Below are 24,323 nucleotides of genomic sequence, written 5' to 3' on the forward strand. Positions count from 1 at the left end.
TGCAAAAAACATTAGACTTAAGAAGACTAAAGTCATAGGCTGTGTACGGACTACTGGAATTTGTACACCATAAGATAAAAAAGCAGTACAATAGTATGTCAAAAGTGTTTGCTAATTTGCAGGTTTTTTTTCCTAATACCATTTTACTATCCACTAATCTCAATGCATTAAACTTTGTCTAAATGCATTAAATGGAGAAGACAGTGCATGGGAAAACCTGCACAATGCCCCCAACACAAGAAGCATCACAAGTGCTATGCGATCAGTGGAACAAACCGCTTCTATCACCAAGGAGTTTTCATGCGCCGTGTTAGCGTTAGTATTGGATCTACAACACACAACACTAGTGGGTCTCTTATCGTAAAAGCACTACAGAGCGTAACTTTTTATGATGCAAAACAAAAGCTACCTATGTTAATGCAATAGAGATACTCACTGGGATATACGTACAAAACAATTTCTTAACAGGAGTAACCCAAAAATGTTCAAGAATCAACACATTGCAAAAAATAAACTATAACAGAGACTAGGTTTTGTTTTCTTAACACAAAAGTGCAGCAGATGTAAAACCAAATGTAAAAAAGTATTGTTAAAATCACTTTTATTTAAGACATGTGATTTTTGAGTTTTATTACAATAATACAGAACAGGGTAGTTAATCAGGGATTTATTGTGCTAGGGGAAAAATACTTTTCTCATTCCCCTTTAAAAAGAGCCAAACTTGGGACAGTTAACACTGAAAATGATTTAACTTTCAACATTGACCAGAGGGAAACCAAGAAAAAAAAAAAAAATTACCCATCCAAGCACTTGTTATAGGCAACAGTAAAACAGTTTAAAATGGTATTTTTTGTTACTTTTTTTTTTCCTTACAAAAATATTACTGTTGAATTGTATTTTACTGCATGGATATTAGACTCAGGTAAGTCCCACTATTATAAGTTTGCTTTATTCAATGTAAAATATGTACGGTTGTGTTGAACAATACAAGGAATATAAAAAAAGGTGAGACCGACGACAAAAAAAAAGGGGAAAAGAAACAAGTGTCAAGAAAAGATATTTGTTGTTAACTGCAAGTGATGAAACTGAGTGAATTGCTGCTGTCCTTGGTTTGCTGGTATCTGCTGGTAAAAATGTGCAGGACAGGTATTGTTAAGAAAGAAAAAATAAAATTAGAGTAATTGTCCTTTTTTGATATAAAACAAAAGAAAACAAATGGTAACATTCTGTAAGGGGGCAGGTACTGTGGATTCAAAATACAAAACCTCCAGGGGGGGAGGGGGGATTTGATGTTCCAGGTCTTGACATCCATTGAGAGTAATAAAATCCTTTCCATTGGTAGAACCCGATTTTGGGGATTTCATCTTAAACCTTTGAATTTGATATTTGTTTGGCCTTGTCTGATCCCCAAATTTGTTGCCATTTCCAGTGCATTGTGTGATATTTTTTGTACATTGCCATGTGGGGGTAAAGACAGCTGTCCTCTTAGTTGATAGCCAAGTAGTGAAAACAAAGAATTCAACATATGAAGGCAAAAAATAAAATAAAAATCAAAAATGATTAATTGTACAGCAGGAAAATAGATAAAACCAGTTTGTCCATAAAACGGGCTACGTAACCAATTATTTGTTTTCCTTTAACTGCTTTGCAGAAAATTTGACCAAATTAATAGAGCTGTGAGCAGTTAGCACGTATTGTAGCACTGATCCAAACCTTGGTGTTTGTAGTGTTCTTTTAAGACACCAGGAGCCATTGGTAGGTTGTACAGAATCCATCAATACCGCAAGCATTTGGATGAACAAAATCTATGTGTTAAAAAAAGTCTTTGTTGTTCTAATTTTCTTACAGAAGCTCACAGTATACAGGCCTTTAAACAAGAGTTCCACGTATGTGCTGAACCTCAGAACATTGGCATCCCAAATCCCTAAAAGACAAGAAACAAACACATAACATCTACTCAAAGCCGATCATTGACAAGTTGCTACACTTCTGATACCCTGTTCCAACTGCACGTCCACTGAAGTCAACAGAAGATTCTTAGTAAAGATTATAGAAAGTGGTTTCCCATATATTGCAGCACTGTATAGAACACATCAATATCTTTGTGGATGCTACAAAGTATCTGTACAGGAGGTATACATGTATGCCAGGTCTAACAGCATGTTATAGAGCAACAGACTAAACCATACCAGGGCATTAGATTCTCAGGGTAGAATACAGGAGTCATGAAATCACAAGGAATATACATACTGAATCATCTTCAATAATGGCTGCAGAGTCAAAGAAGTCTGGCCGAAGCTCTGCTCTCTCCCGTCTGTTCCGTGATGCTGGCTAGAAAACCATATAGATATAAAAGAGAATTACATTATGCATTGTTCTTGCTGCTCACTTTAGTTCAAGAAGGTCTATGGACAACAGACCAACCCAGGGACAATGTTTAGAAAATGCTAAATGGACTAAGGTAGGTTGTGATCCAGTGTAAAGTATTTTATACAGTTCATATGTACCTGTAGTGCCCAACAAAAGATTAAATTGATGTCTCACATTTATACTTGCACGCATTTGAACATTGGTTATTTAATATAAGGGGGCAACAAATCATTTTCAGCAAGAAACTAAGCGTTTCATCCAAGTGCTTTCTGATAGGGCAACCAGAAAAAATTTCCTACAAGAAAAGATGGATCACGTCTACAATTCATAGGCAGCTGTGGGAGATATTACCTAGAGGTTAAAAACGTTGCTGTACCATAGAGACTATATTAACATTTCCGAACACCTATCTTCTGTAGAACCTTCAATTACCGTTCTGAGTATTGAATTGCAAACGTGATTTCTTAACTGTTGATTACAAAGTTAGTAATATTTGATGTATTGCTGCACCACAATAATATACATTATGTAATATAGTTTTTCTGATTTATGAATCACAGGATGAACTCGACTACTGAATCTTTAATTGTTCTGGTAAGTTGAAGGTGAGCCAGACAAATCTCTTAATTGTTTTAATAGTAAAAAATAACATCAACATTAGTAAGAATACTGTTGTAAGTTAACCTCATTATTTAGGTAAACTTAAAATTGTTCTAATTCTATTAAGGTGTAATTAATTGTGCTATTTAGGTTTGGTTGTGTCTCCAGCCACACCCCTATTCCTAGTAAGGGCCATCATTAAGCAGTCATGTTCTGTCTGGGGGCACACACTGTGTGTGACTGGTTGCAGAATGAGTGAGGCCTGCTAGAGTGCTATAGAGCCGCTACTGGCTTATATAAGGTGCACATCTGCTAGCTACACAAACCACGCTGCATGGGTGCCTCAAAACTAGGCAAATACCTGAGAATGAGCGGATCCTAAAAGACTTGATCATTTCCAGGCATGACGCTAATTTCAGCTGGCAAACGACTGTGCTACATTGATCTGACAGCCATACAAGCAAACCCCTATATAATGATCTATACAACAACTAGTCCACTTAAGTGTGCGGCCAAATTGGAAACAGATCCCATTTCATGGGCCGAATGAGCAGTCTCTAGCTAATTTGACACACAGACAGACTGAAGGCTTGTATGAGATTGAACAGCCAAATCAAAACACAGTCTGCACGTTGTCCAAAGGAGTCAAACATCATGGCTGTGTCCAACCTAACTTGTATGTAACGCACCAGATCAATAACCATTGTGTCCTCAAACTCCTCATTCATGTCTTCCAACTGCCCCCGTGAGGACATCATTACGTCCTCAAAGATGGGCTCTGCGTCATCCTCCATCAGACCTCGTCTAGAAAAGCAAAAAATAGGTTCATAAACACTTTTTATTTACCAATACAGTGTCATTTTATTAAGTAAACACTTCATCTAAAAGCATACATAGAAACGAGTGGAGCTAGCGCACGGCAGGGCTACATCCCAAACACTTACACTGTATGCCTGACACCACTCCGCACTTTCATGTAGCTCATTGATGTTCTGTCTTTTCTATTTAAGTCTTCCAACTTCTGCTGACCCAACCATGACATCTGCATCTGGGGACTAGAAGGGAGAATAAATTAGTACACTAATCCCATTCCTTCACCTATACAGTGGGTATGATCATCACATGCCCAACAAACAGCCAGCAGCAATCACAGCAAGTCACTGACCAGCAAAACAGAACAGATTCCATAAACACCACAAATAAAATAGAGCAAATTATATAAAACTAACGCAATGCAATATAATACAACTAATGGGAGAACAATTGCAGTTTACAAATGTGGCTCTACCTGTGAGCCACACAAAAGTAGCTAACATACAATAGCAGTGGTCATGGTACATAACACTGCTCAAGACTGTATAGTAGGTACAAAGCAGGTACCACACAAAGATGTAAGGTGCAGGCACATACTTATGCAAGAAGTCTGGTTCTGAGCCATGTTCAGACTCCTGTTCAGGCATTTGTTCAGGCATCTGTCGGGGGTTTTCCCTCAGTACGGTGGATGTAAGTTGGGGTGTGGTAAGTGCTCCTGGGGTTTGGATGGTGTCGTTCCTGGTTACCCAGGAGTTGTCAATGCTCTCTTCTGTAACACAAGTAGAAAGTGCTTAGAACATGAGATAGAACGCTACATACACAAATTACAGGCTACGGCTATTTTCTTCAGGTTAAGCCACAGTTTATACTCCGTACCTTCCATTCCTCTCTTTTTGTGCAGGGGAGGCCGGCCTTTCTTACTTCTCACAGAGGAGCCTTTGCTGTTACTGCCGCCACTATTCACAGACAACCGGTCCTCATCGCTGCCTGTTACCAGCGAGTTTCTGTAGGAGATAAGTGGCAGCCAAACATCTTCCCTTCTCTCCATCATGTGTTCTGTCAGGAACTTCTCCAGATATGAATGCCTGAGAAGAGACACAACATAAGCTCCAACTCCATGGTTAGCTTTTGGGATGGTCGTATTTTCTATATAGGATCAGAGGGGTCTATGCTTAGACCTAGTAGCTGTTCATGCCTTCACTTTAGCTTAAATTCTCAGGCCTATTTGTAGAACTTGAACTGCAATTTAAGAGTTGGAAGTGAGTTTGGTGGGAGAAGGATATACGTTTTTTTTTTTTAAATGATCAGATGACTGGCAAAGTGAATCTGTGGAACAAATGGCTTCTGTGCAACTGAGGAGGGGTGTATGCAACTGTGGATGCACAGACAGTAGCATATCTCCCATTCAGTGTGCCAGATGGGTATGTACTAATTTTCTATAGATTGACAGCTGCACAGTAACCATGTGCCTGAATTAGGTGTCATTTTCTCTCTCATTATTAAGTATAAACAATTGCCCAGTAGCATCTCTGTATTTGCAGTTCTAAGTAACTTTTCCTATTCTGTATGAATGGACAACGGCCCTGTACCACCACTGTTATTCTTTGTACCGGCTGCAATCTCCAGTATCCGGTCTTATTCTGGAAGGATGGGCAGCTGAGCGGTAAAGCTTCTGTTCTACATGCTGGGGATATTTGCCTATATCTGTTGTCATGCTGTATGTATGACAACTGCACAGTAGCATTTCTTTTGTATAATTTGATTTTAATATTACACCATGTAGTCAAAATTCACAGATGAGCGATAGGATACCAGAAATGCCATCTGAAACAGTTATAATGTGTACAGAAATAGCCCATCATTACTAGTTTTCAGTGGTGGATTATTTCCATGTGAGGAACCTTCACAGTAAACGTATGTATTCATGTGCACAGAAACATTGTATGTAATCCTTTTCATTAGCGGTCTATTGCCATGTAAACGCTGACTGCAGTGCATTTACTACAACTAGCAGAGCAGCTCATTATGACGATCACTCCAACTCATTCACAGCGTGCCTAGAAATCCAGACAACACAACGCAGCATTAGCAGCGCACGGTGAAAAGTGACAGGGGGTGGAGTCAACGTTGGTTCTGTCATAGGGATCTTGATCCCTTTAAGAAAAGCTTTGACCCGACAACCTACCAAGGCCAACACGCAAATGTAAAATTGTCATTTTTAAAAAGGTAAAAGTAGCCACATTGCTCACTTGTCAAAAGTATTCTCTTTTCTAATGTTGAAACAAGCCATTTCCTGGACAGACCAATATTTCCTATACTTGAATAAGTGTACAATACCAATTTCATGGATGTAAGTGGACCTGATACAAAGTCCATGTAATACTTACACCGTCTTTTTATCCTGCCGCAAAAGCTTAGAGGAGAACTCGCTCAGTACTTCCAGGAAGGCCAAGTTTAGAGGGGGGTACTCCAAGCCCTTGGGATTTTGGTATTTGAAAGCAAACTCTATGCCGTCTCTGCATCCAGAAAAAAATAGAAATAAATGGTTAACACAAAAGGTGTATTAGAGTTCAATGTTCCTTCTATGCTGCTTTATTTATAACCATTTCTTCTCATACGTGGGTGTCCTCACTGACTGTTATACATTCCACTGGAGGACAATAAAAGCCTGTGACAGCGATAGGCATCTTCACATTAGAAATGATCCAACGCCATAACATGGATAAACACATAAAGGACTATAGAATATTTGGCTCCACTAATAGTTACTTCATTATATAGGTTTTACAATGGCTTTGGAAATAAATTAAGAAAGTTAAACACAGATGTAATACCCAATCTAAGTCTTACAGAACAGTTTGGTTAATAACAGGGGTTTCTAACAGCTATTTAAATTCTAATTAAACACATTAAATTTAGCTAAGCGCAGACAGTATCAATAATGGGAAATCCCATATCGTACTTACTTGTGTAATGTGGCCACTGCTTCCCTGGTCTTTATCTGATCCAGTCCAAAAGTGAGTGCAAACCGGCGCGCCAGCTCCTTAATACCACTAACATGTGCAGACGTCCTATCCAGATTAGGACCTTGCTCCTGAACCAGCTCATTGAACAGCTGGAAATACAAATTGTGGTGTTACAGCCTACTGTACATTATCGAGGGTTTATTAAGCAAGTAACTGTTTATCATCTATTTAAATAGCGCCACTAATTGCGCAGCGCTGTACAGAGAAATCACTCACATCAGTCCCTGCTCCATTGGAGCTTACAGTCTAAATTCCCTAACACACACAGAGACTAAAAAGGTCAAATTAATAGCAGTCAATTCAACTACAAGTATGTTTTTGGAGTGTGGGAAGAAATCGAAGTTTATGCGCAGGTAAAAGGTGCAGCTAATACGCTTTAGGCAGACGCTCAGAAAAGATAGAATAAAACCATCATGAAGACGACTGACTGCCACAGAAAGCCCTTAATCTGACCAACACAAGCTAACATTATGACTTACCTGCTGTAAACTGAGGATAAGGGTCTTGGCACACTGGATTTTGTCCATCTGCCTTGCTTTACTTAGTGTTTCTTTAATGATATCTCCATAGTCATTGTAATACTAAAAAATAAATAAAAAAAGAATAAAAATAAAAAAAATTACATTTCACTTTGCAGATGACATCATTTATCACATATGCTACAACTGATAACTCATCTCATAGTATTTTCAGCTGCCCATTTACTACTACATTTTAAGTAGAGGCCCAGAAGAGATAGACGTTCACATGGATGATGTATTATTAGCAAGAGCACCATGTTTAAAACGTTTAAATGAGGAGTACGGTCGGGGGGACATTAGCACTTGATCTACATTCCTTCTTCCCTGTTCATCATTCATTCTGTTACAAGTACTGTGCGCACACTAACGCGTTTCACTAATGAGTGTGAACTCTCCACTCCCTGAAGAGCTTCAAAGACAGAGTAGAACATGGGCGTCCATTCTAACAAACACAATACAGTGCATGCATGTTCAGCATTTAATTTAGGAAGCAGACTGATTGTATGTCTAATGGAAACTGAGTGCTACTTTCCCAGATAAACACTACTCAAAATTTTGGAAGCAATATTTGTTTGTTTTTTGTTAAAAAAACCCCACAAAAACATTTCTAATATATATTAGAAATACAGCATAAAATAAAAACATTGTCCATGAATTATCAAGCTGAACATTCTATTCCACTGTAGTATAGAGGAGTAAAAGAAAAGGATGTGGACTAGGTGGTACCTTCATGTAGTGCTTGAAGATGTCGGCTGCCGCGTGCATGTCTACAATATCATAGATGATGAGTTTACAAAACGCTGCAAGTAAGTTTCGCCTTTTGTGCAAGGCCTCGATTTTGTTGGCTTCATCTTCTTCATCACCCTCTGGAGGCAGAGATTGGGAGAGAGAGAAGAGAAAACCAGGTGAAACCTGCAGCAATGCCTCCAGTGGAATGTGGGCCTCAAAAAGAACATTGTCAAAGACAAAAGGAAGAGACAGAAAGCTGTTCAGACTTCTGTTCAGTAGAAACCAGAATAGTGATCAGTCTCTTTCTACTATTTTCATTCAGATCAGAAAACACAGCACCACAGTAATATATAGCACAGGCTGTTAATAGGGTCGCTACAGAAGCAACATATGTGTACTATTTATACATAGATGTATAAGGCATTACAGCAATTACACTTAATCTCAAAATATCAAAGTAGGAAGTTGCTGAGGCTATTATTTTTATTCCCTACTGGGAGCTCAAATCAAGAGACTAGTGAGTAGAGTTATAAACATCTGAAACAGGCAAAGCAGACAGCAAAACAAACAGAAGTCACCCTGACACGCAGTAAGACAGCAAAAACGATTTCTAGAGATCTATGATTTAAGTAAACCGTGGCGTCTATTTAAAAAGGGGAATCACAATACTATTAAAAGCTGAAAAAATCCAAGAACTACTACAAAAGACAAAAATGACTGCTTTCAACTGCTGAGGTTTGGCCATGCATAACTATTTTTATTATCGTACTCCAATGATTAAATATATTCGTTACAAACAGTCATAAGGAATTTGCCTATTATTCCCCACTACAATAAGGTATCAAGACAGACTGGTTACATTAATAGGACCCTCCTCATTACCCATGCTCTGGTTTTCATCATCTTGATCGATAAAGACATGATCCATGACAAAGTTGAGTAGTTCAGACTGAAGTCCCAGATCTGGATTGAAGATCAGCAGCATGAGGTTGTCCCTTCCGCCTGTTGTTAACTGATGGCTGAAGATCATTAGAAGATCGCAGAGCAGCATGAACGCCTGGAAGAGGAAGGTGAACACATTACAGGCAGTCATTAAGCTGGCCATACACTGCCATACAGTGTTTATTAACAGTCACTTATATAGCACCAACATATTACACAGCACTATACAGGAAATATCTAATCATTCACACCAGTGCATGTCCCAGGTTTGTTGGAAAAATAATATCGAAAAGTGCTGGTAGTGAAGGTTGTTTAGTTTCTATTATTGAGTGACATTACCACAAGTGTATACTTGACACAATAACTGCAAGCAGATCAGTAAGGGCTCATTCACACACATGCGTTAGGGAAACTGCCTTTACATGCGCTATCAATACAACAGATTGTATTGGAAAAAGAACAAACACATGACAAAAAGGTTCCAATTATTCCCTACTGATACAATAACAATATTGTACGAGTTCCAAGTAATCGTCAGGAACTGCAAATAAAATCAGTAACATGCAGATAAAATAGCAGCGTCATGAGAGCTCAGAAGTCCTAAGCAGGCAAAAGGTTGCTGGGAAAGTTATACAGTGTTAACAACGATCTGGTGATTACATTGAACTCTTACGATACTGTTATGGTTTCACATGTGCAAATCATTTTAAGTTTACTGCCGAATAAACTAAGCCACACCCCTCTCAAACGAATGGGACCAACAGGAGCAAAATGGGTGGTGTCTACTTGACTGCACCACTACTTAAGAGCAGCCAGCGTTACAATTTATGTACTTTCACTATCCTGAGGAAATCCCAACTCGAACAGGGGTGAAACGCGTAGGTCAGGACATCACCAGCTAATCTACACCTTAAACATCACTCCTGCTGTCTTGCAGCCCTGCTTCCACCTGAACCTATACCGCTAGGTGCTGAGATACCATTAGAACAGAGTCAGGAGTCTGCTAACTGAAGAAGCTATCAGCAAGCAGGTAAACAGACTCACTACTACTGAAACTCCCTGCATTGGACACTATTTCTTATTACATCTTTGAATGGCGCCACCCCCTACTTAATGGGGGAGAAGATACATAGTGTGTTCACAAAGTTTCAGAGTGAGTGTTTTAAGTTTACACAGATTCTGCAAACATCTCGATTACTGGAACTATACCAGGAGAGTCAATTGAACCTTACTATTACTATTTTGAACGTTAAAATTTATTTACCACAATACCCGAATATTGGAACATTTACAACTACGTTATTGACATATATCAGTTATGCAAATTAGCGCTCTTTACCTACAAATATAAAGAACTGCTTTTACCGCTCTGATATACCATTTCTCTCTCATTTGCACCTTAGGAAATTGTTTCAGCTAGATTTCTAACCAGGAGATTACTGGGAATTCACTCCCCACACTTCTCTAGTGGCAGCGTTTCTCGCACCATCAGGGTGTATCTCAATCCTATTGTCTTACCTGCTCTTTCACTGGTGTATTAACATTGGAAAGACACTGCTGACAGATAGCTAGAAAGGACTTTACAGTTTTTCTCAACATCAACATATCTTCCTGTAAAGAAACAAAAAGGATTACAACATTAAGCAGCAATCAAAAGGTATGTGACCACTAATGCTGGATTTGATCCATGCAATCTAAACAAAATCAAGATAAGTGGGACAACACTGGAATATTACCCATTTTCTGGGGTGTCACTTACTTTGGAAGGATTGCCCTCTGTAACTTTCACCAGCTGCCACAGTATGGAGTAATGAGCGCACTGGAGAGCCTGGACACCAATCTGAACACAATCAGAATGATTATATTGGACTTCCCTCTTACAAACGGTTACTGGAGCATTACCAAAACAATCCTATTAGCTCACCTGCTCTATCATGCCTTCATGTTCAATCCCTGCCCTCAACAGCCGGTAACAGTTTCCAAACAAGTCCCATTTGGTCAAATCATGAGCACTGCAATGAAAAGTGGAAAGAATGACATAACGCTTGTAAAGCTACTTGAAGTCAAGGGAATTCAGCAATTCCCAACATGAGTAATTTCAGAAAGTTTCAAAAGAAGTTCCTTTCACATATCAGGATAACACAGTTACATCACCTATTATCCATAGCACCTTCCCAGAAAAAAAGGTATTTCCCAAAATTTGGAGCGCCATACATAGAGATTACATTTAAACATAACCCTTACTCCTACCTTTCCTAATCAAGGTACAGCATTATGACAGGAAAGCCTTAATTGAACAAAAAATAATAAAATAGTGCACTCACTTATGGAAACACGTTAACCGTTTTAACGAGGCCAGGACATTGTATATATCATCTTCATCGGCTTCGTCTACCTGATGTAGGAAACACATTAAACGTGTTAACAGGCTTACAAACATTTATTGTAAATCTGATGTCCTTTAGCTCACTTATGTCAACACACAACTGTAAGGGAACAGAGCAATAATTCTGAATCTCAATGCATGAATTTATAAAAAAAAATAAGTGTCATGCTGCAGGATAAAATTGGAGAAATGGATTTAACATAGGTATAAAAATTATCTTTTTAATAAACAATTACATTTTCTTTGTGCAAAACCTTTCTTTCTTTCAAAAGGTTACATCTTTGTGAGCAAAAAAACATTAAGATGGTGGAATGTGGTGAAGGTATGGACTGAGGACCAGTTGGTCTACCGACAAAGCTGCTCAGCTAAGGCCCAATGCACTGCCACCCTAGTAGAGTTTACTGATTTGGCAGAGTGAGAAGTGATGATATCAGAAACAGGTTTTCCAGAGCAGATATAAGTTGATGAACTGCTCTAATCCATCTGGCAATGGTCTGCTTTGTAGTCACTGGCCATCCTCACACAACAAGTAATAGCCAAGACATATGCTAAAGCAAAGGGTCCACTCTGCTCTAGGGATGGGATAATGTCTTTGTTCAAATGGAACCTAGAGACACCACCTTGGACTTGAAACATGGTCACCTACGCAGGAGAGTGCGGTCATCTTAGAAAACCAGAAAAGGTGATCCGAAGGAAACTCTCCTCTCGTCAGAGATGGCCAGAAGAAATAGTGGACCTTAAGTTCTATATGGAATACTGTGTCTAACAGCTAAAATGGGAGTTTTAAGACTAAAAGGATCGAGTTGAGGTCCCAAGGTGCCATTAGAGGCACATGAGCTGAACATGGAGGACTCACTGCAGAAGAGTATGTACATCAGGAATAAGGCCCAATTTTCTCGCACCAGGCATTATAAGTTTTCCACACAGAGTTTCACAGAGACCCTTAAAGCTCTATGAATCATGACTTCAATCAGGGACGCCATCAGGGGGTACCAGTGGATGGGGCCCGGACTGATCAGGGGACCTGCCGTCGAAGTTCAGCGCTTTTGTTTTCTTCTTTAAAATACTTTGTTGAAACCATGACTTTGCTATACTCCCCTGGGACCAGCCACCACAGAGCTGCCTTCTTTTCTAATCCACTCCCCCTGTCCTCCACTCTCCTATCCCAGTCTCCCCCTTCTTCCAATCCTCTAACCCAGTGATGGGCAAACTACGCCCCGCGGGCCAGATACGGCCCACTTAGAGGTTATATCCGGCCCGCCAATATTTTTAAAAATTTAATTAAAAATATGCATAAAATTATTAGGGCCGACCATGTTTCAGAACCTTCATTTTTATGCCTTCACAACTATTTCCTCCATTACACTTCATCCTCCTTCCTAAAAGGACACTTCGTATGTCAATCACTCAAACACCTGCCCGCCCCCTAATGGCTGAAAGTCATGTGAGAAGAGATGGGCTGGGCCATATACTAAGGCGGATTTCGATTGGCTGCTGTGTTGTCAGTTAGTGGCTCACCAGAAAGACGGATCTGCAACAACCTGCTAAAATAAGTGCTGTGTCTGTACGATCGCTGCACTTATAGAGGTAACACTGCGATATAACACCCTCCCGTCCCATTCAAATAATTTGTATTATATATTTAGATATTTGAGTTTTTTAATAAATTATATTGGCCCGCCTAAAGCTTTTCTTTTTTATTTGGCCCGCTCCTGAAAAAGTTTGCCCATCACTGATTTAACCGGTCTGCTGCACCCATCCCTCTCTACATGTGAATGTGTGACAGACTCCTGATGCTTTGGAAGGTAAGTGACATGTGTTGAGATTACTGTTATATGGTGATGTTTTTTTTATTTTTAATAATATGTAGGGTACATATGATTGCTAAGGGCAGGTATTATTAAATTGTTAATATCCAATCCTAACATTAACAAAATAATGTGGGCAGGGGGTGAGGGGCATCATGGCTCCACACTACATCTCTGTCATCCAGACAGACAAGGAGGGAGGTGCTATCTGTTTGATTTGTAATGTGCCCCACAATTTCTGATGCAGAAAGCAACCTTGACCTACTGTATGTTTCCATAGAGGACCCATGATGACCTTGCTCCCTCCCCCCCCCCCTGGGGGTCTCCCTGTCTTCCGCGCCCTCCTTCTTGGGCCCCGTCGTTTGCGGATCCTCCCTCCCCCTTCCCCGCCCTCTCTAGCTGTGCATTGAGCTTACCGAGTTGCTGTGCTTACTGTACTGTGCTGTCTCCCATTGTATTGTAATTTGTTTGTCTCTGTACGGCGCTGCGGACGCCTTATAAATAAAAATTAATAATAATAATAATAATCTTTAGGTTGTTGGTGTGCCATGATCTTTTTGGCCAATCTGGAGCTATTAGTATTACTGGAAGCCTCTCTTTCTTTTGGCCTTTGTCAGTACTTAAGGAAGCATGGTTAACACTGGGAAAACCTACTAGTTCTGGAGCAGAAAAGGTAGATGGCCTCTCAACTAAATAACAAAGTAGACCCTATCCGGATGATCCCACTTCTCCACAATGACTGAAGACCTCTGGGTGGAGAGCGCATTCCTCATGATGATTTTTTTCAGCTAATTTTTCCTCCCATTTTTCCACCCAGTGAAGACAAGTGTGGATATTGCTGTAACACACCATTCAGCCCATCTCAGAATCCTGGAAGATTCCATCATCACTAGGGAGCTTCGTGTCCCTTCGATGTATGCCACTTCCGTGGCATTGTCTGATTGGATTTAAACTGGCCTGCATTTTAGGAATGACCATATAAGAACGTTTACCGTATTAAGTTTCAGTACATTGATGGGAAGTTTTGTTTCCTTGAAAGGACCAAAGACTCTGAAGCTTAAGGTGCAGGGTCACAGCCCCTCCAACCCTGTAGGCTGGAGGCTGTACTCACTATGGCCCCGTTTAGATTGTTCACACTCAGCCACCACAGGAGACTGCCGTGTCTGAGGTGTCAAGTTCATTATCTAAGTGGCCAAATAAAACCTGAACTTTGATCACTTGGCAAGAATGTTGTTCTGTAAGATCCAAGAGTGAAAATGGTGCACCACTTCGAAAGTGTACACCACTTTCCCCAAAGGCTTCATGCATAAAAGAAAATAAATTTGTGTGTGGGTCAGAAGAGACCTCTGGTCCACAGAGAGCGGATAAGCAAAAGACTGGCTCCCACCACAGACAAAGTTGGGTCATGCGGTTTTGTCAGTGGGCTTAAGGGCTGGCCGCCTGCCTATGCCTGTTTTTCCTTCTAATGACCTTTGGATGAAGGTTTAGGTTTGGAAAGACACCCTTGCTTTTCCGGAAGCCCGAAAATATTAAAATCTCTGACTTTGGCCTGGGAGTGTTCACCAGAAGAAAGAATCTTCTCTAATGCTGCGCCAAACTGATTCCCTCCTTAAAAAGGTAAAGATTTCAGTCCTTTTGGACACTGCATCCATTATCCAGGACCTTAATCTAATAGTTCTCCTAGCAGCATCTGCTAATGCGAGGGCTGAAAATGTCAGTGGGTATGAGCCGTAAATCTGCAAGTCAATTTATGTGTACAATTCATATACTGACTGCCAGAATTCAAGATTTTTTTTTTTTTAATATAAACAATGTTTTAGATTAAAATATGGTACAATTCTAAAACAGATGACACCTTTTCCACATGCCTAATATTTTCAGCAACTTGACACTTACATCTTGTAACAAACCCTCCACAGAGTGCGAGAACCTATCTACCAGCTCATCAATAAGCTGACTATGTGCTATGTCCACTCTGTTCTGGATGGTGTACTCTTCACTGCATAGTATGCTGTAGGTTTTACTACAGGCCTCTAACACGTCCGACTCGGTGTGTTTCTCCACCACAAACTTGGTCTGCTTTAGTAAGCTGTCCAGGTGCTTTAGACAAAACAAAACAAAACACAGTATTAAGTCAGAAATCATCATCATGTGACCTAAAGTGAATACACTAAATAAGACAATGTTTAATGTCACTTAACACTATATTATGAGGGTGTTCATATCTTGGCTTTAAATGCCAATTTTTATTTTTACTGATCCTTAAGGGCTCATTTGACCAATCAAAAATGGACAATGGCAAGATTCATGCAAATTAAACAAACTAGCTAAAATCTATTGTTCTGGTCAAACACAAATGTCTTTTGATCTGTAAAACAAGGAATGGGTGTGGGGGGGGACTAGAAGCTGACCAGTTCACACAGATATGATAAAGACAGTTAAGGTACAACAGCAGCAAACTAATCATCTCAAGTTAAATAGCAATTTTTTTAAAGTGATCCAAGAATCATTGTGATTGGTCAGTGGTGGTGGCATATTAAAGTAAAACTTGTTCAAAAGATTTTGGGAGTTCAGTGACTGATATACGCAATCATTCAGCCAATATCAAGGGAGTAATACATTCTTATAGACAAGGCTATCATTAGTTACTACTTGAACCCGACTCCAACCAATTGAACTATTTTTTTTAAAATACCTTACCCTCCATATATCATAGGGTACCCTCCATATATCATAGGGTACCCTCCATATATCATAGGGTACCCTCCATATATCATTGGGTACCCTCCATATATCATTGGGTACCCTCCATATATCATTGGGTACCCTCCATATATCATAGGGTACCCTCCATATATCATAGGGTACCCTCCATATATCATAGGGTACCCTCCATATATCATAGGGTACCCTCCATATATCATAAGGCCTAATTTAGATCAGGCCATACAAATGTATAATTTCACAACTTAATCTATGTCTGTCTATTAGAATATTGTTATGTACCTTTTCCATTCGTCCAGTGCTATAAAGCTCCAGATCAAAATATTGAGGGATTTGTAAGAGGTTAGCCACTTTCTCTGCATCAGCAGAATACTGCAAGAAAGAAAACAAACATTATAGATGTATAGCCTGTGACACAAATGGAAAAAAATGTGTAAATATGACGAATGTAAAGTGTGATTTTATTCAAGACTTGTAATGACTAATACTTTTCCAGATTTAGGAAGAAAGTTTTATAGAAACTTCACATTACATCTTTTGGAAATTATTATAGAAAATACCAGACTTCCTTAATAGATGTGAAACAACTGTACTGGACGTACATATTAGTCAGAGCAGAGTGATAAGTAATTTATAAAGGATTCCAGACACTTCATGTGTGGCACTACTTAAAGGGCCAGTAAAACACAAGTGGCCTTTATAGAAAAAGCCAGTAATGACGTTCACAAATACACATGCAAACCTTGGGAATACTTCTTAGAACTAAAGTTATTTGAGATGATCTGATCATGGGGAAAGACTGGGTTTCACCTCACTACTTAAGTGAATATACAGGCAAACTGAGTATTTTAAGACCTGCAAATACCCATTTGTTTTACATTTAGTAACACAAATAAATGACTTGGGAAAGACCCTGGGGCTGCTAAAGATAAAACATTTAGACAATAAACACACAGTTGGCATGTGCATGTTATACTAGTACCTTAGATAGTAGCATTGGAAGTGCAACAATGAAATGCTCAGTCAGCTTATTCTTGTCATCTATTTGAGTTTTTCGCTCCTTGGCTGTTAAAACCTGAAAAACAATAATGTTTTATAAGCATTGTCACATTTGCCTTGAACAGGGACATTACAGAATGGGATGTTCGTCACCAAATTGTTTAGGAAGCAGTTTGTAAACACACAATGGGGGAGATTCACTTTTTACAGTAAATTCTCGACTGATTGAAAAATCAGTGGAGATTTCTTGTAAAAATTTTGCGGCTAATTGAATCTCCCCCCGAATCAGTACATTAAGTAAATATCTGCCCTCCAACACTTCCTATACCACCTTTGAGCAAGTAAACAATGTTTTAGGCAGGAAAGGTGAGGTTCATATGTGAAATAAGCAGTTACTAGCAGAGTCTGCACCAGGTGGTGAGAAAGTTTTGTAAGTTTATATATAAAATTCATTGGTCTGTTTGTTGGTCGCTCCGGTTATGCCTTCGGACACGCCAGCACAGACTGGGATGAAACCAAGACGAGGTGGTCCAGTTGGATCCTGGCCAGGGCTTAGGGTCTCGATCGGATCTCCCGTTGGTGTATTCTGGGCAAAACTTTGGCCAAGGGAGCCTGTTCCACTGGTTGGATTTGGATGACATTAAATATAAAAACAAAAATGACACAGCGTAGTCACCTTGTTGGAAGAGCTGCTTATTATTTTTAATAGGTCGATACTTACATCCAACTCATTGATAGCAGAATAACTTAAAGATTTAAACCGGGCAATGCCGGGTACTTTGGCTAGTATGCAATACATTTTGTTGGTGTGTGTAAAACAAAACCTTACCCTCTTGCCAGTTCCTCTTCCTACAGGTGGATGGGCTTCCGCAGCCTGCCGAATCGTACACACCATGAGTTCAATCAGTGCACTCTCCTGCCGCTCAGACATCACTGTAATCCAGCACACCAAAAGTTCAATCAGTGCTTCGAATGAGGAATCTAATCAATACTATTTATCATTAAGTAACATTGATTTTCTCTTTTATTAACAAAGCAATAAAATTGGAAAATTTCAAAGTATGACTTAAGTAATCTGAACGTTCATAGAGCAAAAATAAAACAAAAAATAAATAAATAAAAATGGAGTAAAACCAAAGTAAGCCTATTACACTTGTCTTGTGTGATCTGATGTTATACACTGTACTAATGCTTCCAGCCTCAACTCTTCTGTTGTGCAGTACATTTATCAAGGATACGTTACCCAATATGCATGTAGTGTACAGAGAGAGGATGTTGTACTGAGTGTAAGCAGCCTGCTGGTACAGGCCGGCTTGTTATTTATTGCATTCTATCTCCCTGTTATAGAGTTATATTAGTATGATTTTATGTCCCTAAATACTGGACGACCCTTTGCTAAGAACTCAGATATTAACTTTGGTTTAATTCATCTTAGTGATCCCTTTATTTTTTTGCCTTTAACTAACGTGCAGTCCCAATTTATTCTAAGCAAAGGTAGCCTTTACCCACAATAAACTATACCACATCGGTATTACCATTGCATTTACACTTAACCTAGTACAACAAATAAAAATTAACAGGGAGAGGAAGAGAATAAGCTTAAATAGGAGAAACAGTGACACAATGACAAGTGTAATAATGACGGTGGAGGAGGAAGTTGCCAGTATTTAAAACACAGTTTTGATACTTTGCTTTAAAGTTTTGGTACCAGCCTCACGTCTAGTTCTGAAAATATGATGACTGAAACAAATAGTAAGCTTGAGAGGTAGGAGGATTATATTAAAGATGGGGGGGAGTGGGGGAATATAGGAACAACATGACTTTTTTTGGTGCTATTTATCATGTGGGAATGACGATATATTGACTGAACATTTAGCTTGGTTTGCTTACATCACCAGACCCACAGGCAGCCTGCAAACGTCGTCTTCCAGCGGGAAGTGACGGACTGAACATTAGATAAATGATTGAACATTGTCTACCAATGACAATGTACAAATACCAACTACTAATGTACTTCAAAATATATTAGCCTGAATACTACAGTGTATGGAAGATGAACGGCCTTGTATGTCTGCTGTACAAGAACATCGCTGTAATGGAAGTTACAACTCATAAGCGTTCCTTGGCCCATCCCCAGCAAGTTACTTAAGCAAAGCATATAAATGTGTTACAAAGCTTAGAGGTGTGTGATGTGACTGGCAGCAAGTGATTTGTAATATATTAGTGTAAGGAAGAACTTGTGATGGATACACTGTAGTTATTTGCAGAATGTCAATTACACAAACATCCACTGCAGTCATTTTTTCAGCATGTTTAATTAAGAGCTCAAGACTTTCATCTAGCATAATTGGATAATGGAACAGTTCAATCTAATATATGAGAGTGGTTATGCCAATTGATGGATCCCTTTCTTCTTATGTCATTCAAGGAAAAAGAAATTACCAAACAATAGAGTTCTGACGAGACAAAAAATATCAAAACGTGTAATTATGAAGAGTCAAACCTTCTTCCCCTTGTACTGGCTCCTCCACTAGTAACTCTGCCATGCATTCCCAGTCTTTCAGAAGCTCCTGAGAACTTTCCCATAAGCTGTCCACCAAGTACGCTGCGTGCTCGTGTAACTACGGGGTGAGAAATACATATTACATTACACTGAAGACTAACCTTTACAGACTAAACTATAGCTGGTACACTAGAACTTGTGCAGGTGATGCACACACAGACAGCCTACGCACAAGGTTGTCATGCACTCCTGCAGTCTGTGGTAACAGCGCAATGCCTTACCTCACTTTCAAGAAAGAAAAGCACCAGCATTTTCACCAGGTTTCCATTCGGACTGCTGCGCCCTCTTCTTTTTGCCAAGGCCTCTTCAGCTTGTGGGTCATGTCTACTGAATAACCTGGACACAAGAGGGAAACCAAGCTACAAAGTTGAACATCTAGCAAATTAGGCTAATAAGAAAGCACATTATAATGCTGAGCTTAGTCTCTCTCTGTAGCCACCCATCACAATATAATAATCCACTGCAGGTTTGTTCTACAATCAGACCATGTAGCACCTGGGGATCCCTAGTTAGATGCCACATGGAGCCTATATATGATGGTACTACATTATAAGCTGTAAGCACCAAGTTCACCCATCCGTACAAGCATTTCGGGGCGCTTAAGTGCAGTGCAGTTAACGGAAACAGATTTAATGTACCCACACGTGCTATAAATAGACAGTCTTAGACTTAACAGTCTGCTGACTGCACCATGTTCTCTAAATACCAATGACCATTATCAAAATCTGGTAACATTGATTCCCAGCCCATATGCACATCTCGTGTCTGCCAATGATGTGATCCTAACTACGAATTCTATAACAAATACTATACATTTAGTTTATGTAATTATTAAATATGCAACAACTGAAACATGACAGTTTCACCAAGTTTCCTCAACCAAATAGGACCAAAAGATACAGATCTCAGTCTATCCATAACATGTATACGCAGTAATTTGACATTAACTTATTTACCCAACCTCCCCTCCCAAACTGCAAAACTTTCAGCGACCACTTAATCATGTTAATAACATAACAAACCATGTTTGGGTTCACTAACTTATATTAGACAGAACACAACTATTGCCGAATAATCACTGCACACTACACTGTATAAGTTCTCATATGTCGAGCGATTACGCTCACCTACAATTTGCTGCATCACCATCTAATCTCTGGAACTTCATATCTTGTTACATGACACCTTTACATTCGCAAGCTTCAAATGCTCTCCAAAGACCCATTCACAAATGTCTTATCCCGCAGCCATGCCTTCCTTCACCTCCTTGTGCCAACATATTGTAGTAACTTCATACACTTTACTATCCAATAATTAATACTGTTAATGTCTCCTATGTTCAGCCTGTACCTTTAGCAGAATTAGGATGCTGCATTTTGGTAACCACAAATTTTGATTTATACTTGTATAATTTAATAACTAATTTCACGTCTTGATTGTTACACCCCTATTATTATTGTAAGCCCCCTCTCTCATTTTTTACCCAGTTATGTACTACACAGTGGAGTAAAATAAACCCAACTTTTCTAATTTAGCTTCGCTGTGTGCTGATTAAAGTACTAAGCAACCCTAATTAAACTCTACTTTTCTATGATCTGGAACCACCTTTTGAGCAGTGTGATAATTCTGGTACTCCGAGGCACTGGCCTGAAACACGCGATTAGAAATAGCATACATACTTCTTATGCAGAAATTCCCCAGCTGCTACAGCTACAGGCCGGTGTGCTGAATACACCAAGTGGTAGACATTCTCACAGTCCTCATTGGAGAGGGCTTCTTCACTGCCACTGTAATAGGAAGTAACAAGTGATCGGTAGCACATGCATTATATGTAAACCAGAGGTTATATATCGCAGTCACACTGTTCTATACAATGCAATAAAACGGTAGAAAGGAGAAGACCTATTAAAACGTAAACATTATATTGTAAAAACAGGACAGGTTACCATTTATAATTAAACTTGCTGTTCTGACGATGTAACAGCACTTTCTTTTAGTCTATAAACAATATATAAGTCTCGATTTACTTGCATAAACTAATAACATAAAAAACTATAGGTAAAAGATGCTGTAGCCCAAAGCAAACATTCTCGCACTTGATTATTTGGAAAACTGATACAATTTTGCAGGAAGAATCACTCGATATAGATCAGCAAATGAAAGATACAAGACCTGCTATCCTAAATGTATTTATGCTAAAAAACAAAAAAACAAAAACAAACAAAAACTGATGCACTTGCACCCCCTACCCAACCTGTAATCTGTATTACCATTCAAATACATGTACATACACTAGACAAGATCACTTACTGGAGGATTAGTGTGACCAGGCGAATTGCTTCAACAGCAACATCATATTCTTTGTCTAAGGTCATTGAAACAATCCGATCCTGAAAGTAAAGGGTTAAATCTTATTTCCAATCATAACTCTCCCTCAAAAACAAAGTACAGAAAACCTCAGCAAACCCTTACCTATGGTACTATTGGCTACACTAGCACAAACCTTCAAATTATCTACAACTTCATGGTTACCCATGTTTCAGAATGGAATGTGTATTATGCAGCAATACCGAGGTGATTTATTACCAAAAAGCCATTCATAGTAATAGACGGGATCATTTTTAAAATTATAAAATCACATGTGTCCCCACCCCCCCCAAAAAAAAAGTAAGAAATATATTAGCAAGAAAATACTTACATTTTCAAGCCATAATGTTCCTTGATCACAGAATTATTGAAAATAAACACCCCAATTACCAAGAAAATAGTGTAAAGTGACCTAGCAGGATGCTTTCTACAAGGATCTGTGTGTATTTCAGGGCTGACAGATGACTGGAGCTTGCTGGTGCTGTTTTGTGATCCCTGCAATCATAACAAGGTCCACTAGAGGGAGCAAGAACCCACAGCGTAGACAAAAATGAAAAGCTATTGATTGGAACAGTGATAGACACAACAATACTTTATATGTCAGTCTACTGTGTATAGGCTTAGGGAGGCGCTCACATAGTGGGGTAAAAATTCATAACTATGAAAAAAGAAAAAAAAGCATAAAGCAGCCATGAAGGCTAGATATCTCAGTAGTACACAAGGTAAAATAAATACAAAATATTTCTGTTATTCCATACAGTGGTGCCAAACAGCAAAGATTAATAAGCCACATTCCCAAAAGTGGGGGTATGTGTTGGATTAAAAATAAAAAAAAGTAGAATATAGATTTGTATGGCTTATTCACATAGAAAGGATTGTGTGTGATTGGGGTGCATGAATTGCAACTTAATGAGTTTGCATATCAAATTACTTGACTAGGAGGATGGGATTTATGGCATTTATCAAAAACTCACATTTTTCAACTCAAAACTAAGTCTTTCTATCCATCAAAACACCTTTGAAGAAATCATTCCAATTAAAATTCTGTAATGAAAACATGTTTCTTGCAAAGATATTCATAGTAATGCAAATAATTTGCAATATATGCATTTGTTTCGCTAAATAAAGCCACACACTTAACATTTCAATTAGAAACTATATTTAAGTATACGTACATGCACAAATATAGCCCTTCAAATCCTAAGTAGCATTGCAATACCCCACTCTGCTGTCAAATGCTGTGCATCAAGCACTGCAAACCTGCTGTTGTAAAACTACAAGTACCAGCATGCACCTGTCAATAATATAATAATTTTCATGCCCCAATCTGACAGCTGCAGTGAGCCAATGGAACACATCCACAAGAACAGTCTGCTGCTTCCAGTCACAGCTCTAAGTTGCTCCTCCTTGCACTTATCTCCTCCCCTGCAGAACTTCAAGATGCCTACTCAACCAGTTCATCAGCATCTGCTCCCCTCTCACTGTTAGCAGCCAGGAAAGCATGGTTCCTAACAGGCAGATTCCAGGAGGCCATGTCCCTTAAAAGAAGCTTCTAAAATTATCTGCATTGTGTGTCCCATTTCTGCTGGAGTAGCTGGAAAAGGATTTGAGTGTGAAACTTGTGATGAACCCTTGGTGGCTGAAAGAGGAGCTACCAGGGCAGCCAGCCCGGTATATCACCTGCTTTGAGGTGGAGCAGACCAAGCTGCAGGTAAACACTGGCATCTGACACTGCTAGAGAGAGGAGGGCGATTCAGATATAATGGAGCACTATAGATCTCATCAATCAGTATTTACATGCGTGTTCTGCTGGTGCACAAGACATTAACTGTGTTCCAATGAAAAACGTGCCATATACATATGTCTACATTTGGACAACATACCTATTTGGATAAGTCACCGCATGTTTCTTAAGGCGGTTAGTTTTTAAATGGGGCATACTGTATGGATTGTGAAAGTATTCCTGTATGGGAGATGAGTTTCTATGTGTACTATACATATGTGGAAGTTAAAGTGTCGGGGGTCTTGGGTGCTTCCTCATGTGTAAGCTTAGAGACCGATTACAAGAGTACTCTGTGTAACTCGGTTATTAATAGTAGGAGTGGACTGAATGTGTAAATGCTGGGAATGTTTCTATATATAGGGTGTCTGTCAACAGGTCTATAGTTAGACATTTAAACATGCTGGTGTTGAGTGTTTGTATATGGGGTGCATGTTTGTTTTTTAAAAGTTTTCTAAAATGTACACATAGGTGTATATGACTTGAGGATTGCTGTACATCAAATTGCAGAGATATTTAATTGTATGTAGTATGGAAGTGTACAAGCGTGGAGAATTTGTGTCTGTGCTTATTTGGACACGTTGTGTATGTCGTCCACATTACAACTATAAAAAAAGACGATTACACCATACAAGGGTCACTCATGAGAATTTTGTGACTCCTGATTTATGCAGTTAAACACTTCATCCATCCTT

General features: G+C 39.2%; 1 protein-coding gene across 1 annotated transcript in view; it reads right to left on the minus strand.

Moving 5' to 3' along the window:
• Positions 1-584: 584 nt before the first annotated feature.
• STAG1 (STAG1 cohesin complex component) overlaps positions 585-24,323 on the minus strand; it is a 99,701-nt gene continuing 75,962 nt past the window's right edge. Inside the window, exons 12-34 of the mRNA XM_075201538.1 lie at positions 21,792-21,871; positions 21,161-21,268; positions 19,703-19,817; positions 19,422-19,539; positions 17,748-17,851; positions 16,902-16,994; positions 16,202-16,291; positions 15,092-15,295; positions 11,326-11,396; positions 10,926-11,013; positions 10,761-10,841; positions 10,520-10,612; positions 8,942-9,116; positions 8,057-8,196; positions 7,289-7,390; positions 6,750-6,898; positions 6,171-6,299; positions 4,660-4,868; positions 4,381-4,552; positions 3,915-4,025; positions 3,660-3,774; positions 2,251-2,331; positions 585-1,924 (exon numbers count right to left, since the gene is read on the minus strand). Coding sequence (XP_075057639.1) covers positions 1,901-1,924; positions 2,251-2,331; positions 3,660-3,774; positions 3,915-4,025; positions 4,381-4,552; positions 4,660-4,868; positions 6,171-6,299; positions 6,750-6,898; positions 7,289-7,390; positions 8,057-8,196; positions 8,942-9,116; positions 10,520-10,612; positions 10,761-10,841; positions 10,926-11,013; positions 11,326-11,396; positions 15,092-15,295; positions 16,202-16,291; positions 16,902-16,994; positions 17,748-17,851; positions 19,422-19,539; positions 19,703-19,817; positions 21,161-21,268; positions 21,792-21,871 — 2,652 coding nt within the window. The 3' untranslated portion in view covers positions 585-1,900. The remainder of the gene's footprint in view (positions 1,925-2,250; positions 2,332-3,659; positions 3,775-3,914; positions 4,026-4,380; positions 4,553-4,659; positions 4,869-6,170; positions 6,300-6,749; positions 6,899-7,288; positions 7,391-8,056; positions 8,197-8,941; positions 9,117-10,519; positions 10,613-10,760; positions 10,842-10,925; positions 11,014-11,325; positions 11,397-15,091; positions 15,296-16,201; positions 16,292-16,901; positions 16,995-17,747; positions 17,852-19,421; positions 19,540-19,702; positions 19,818-21,160; positions 21,269-21,791; positions 21,872-24,323) is intronic.

This window comes from Mixophyes fleayi, chromosome 3 (genome assembly GCF_038048845.1).
Source record: "Mixophyes fleayi isolate aMixFle1 chromosome 3, aMixFle1.hap1, whole genome shotgun sequence".
Classification (NCBI taxonomy): domain Eukaryota; kingdom Metazoa; phylum Chordata; class Amphibia; order Anura; family Limnodynastidae; genus Mixophyes; species Mixophyes fleayi.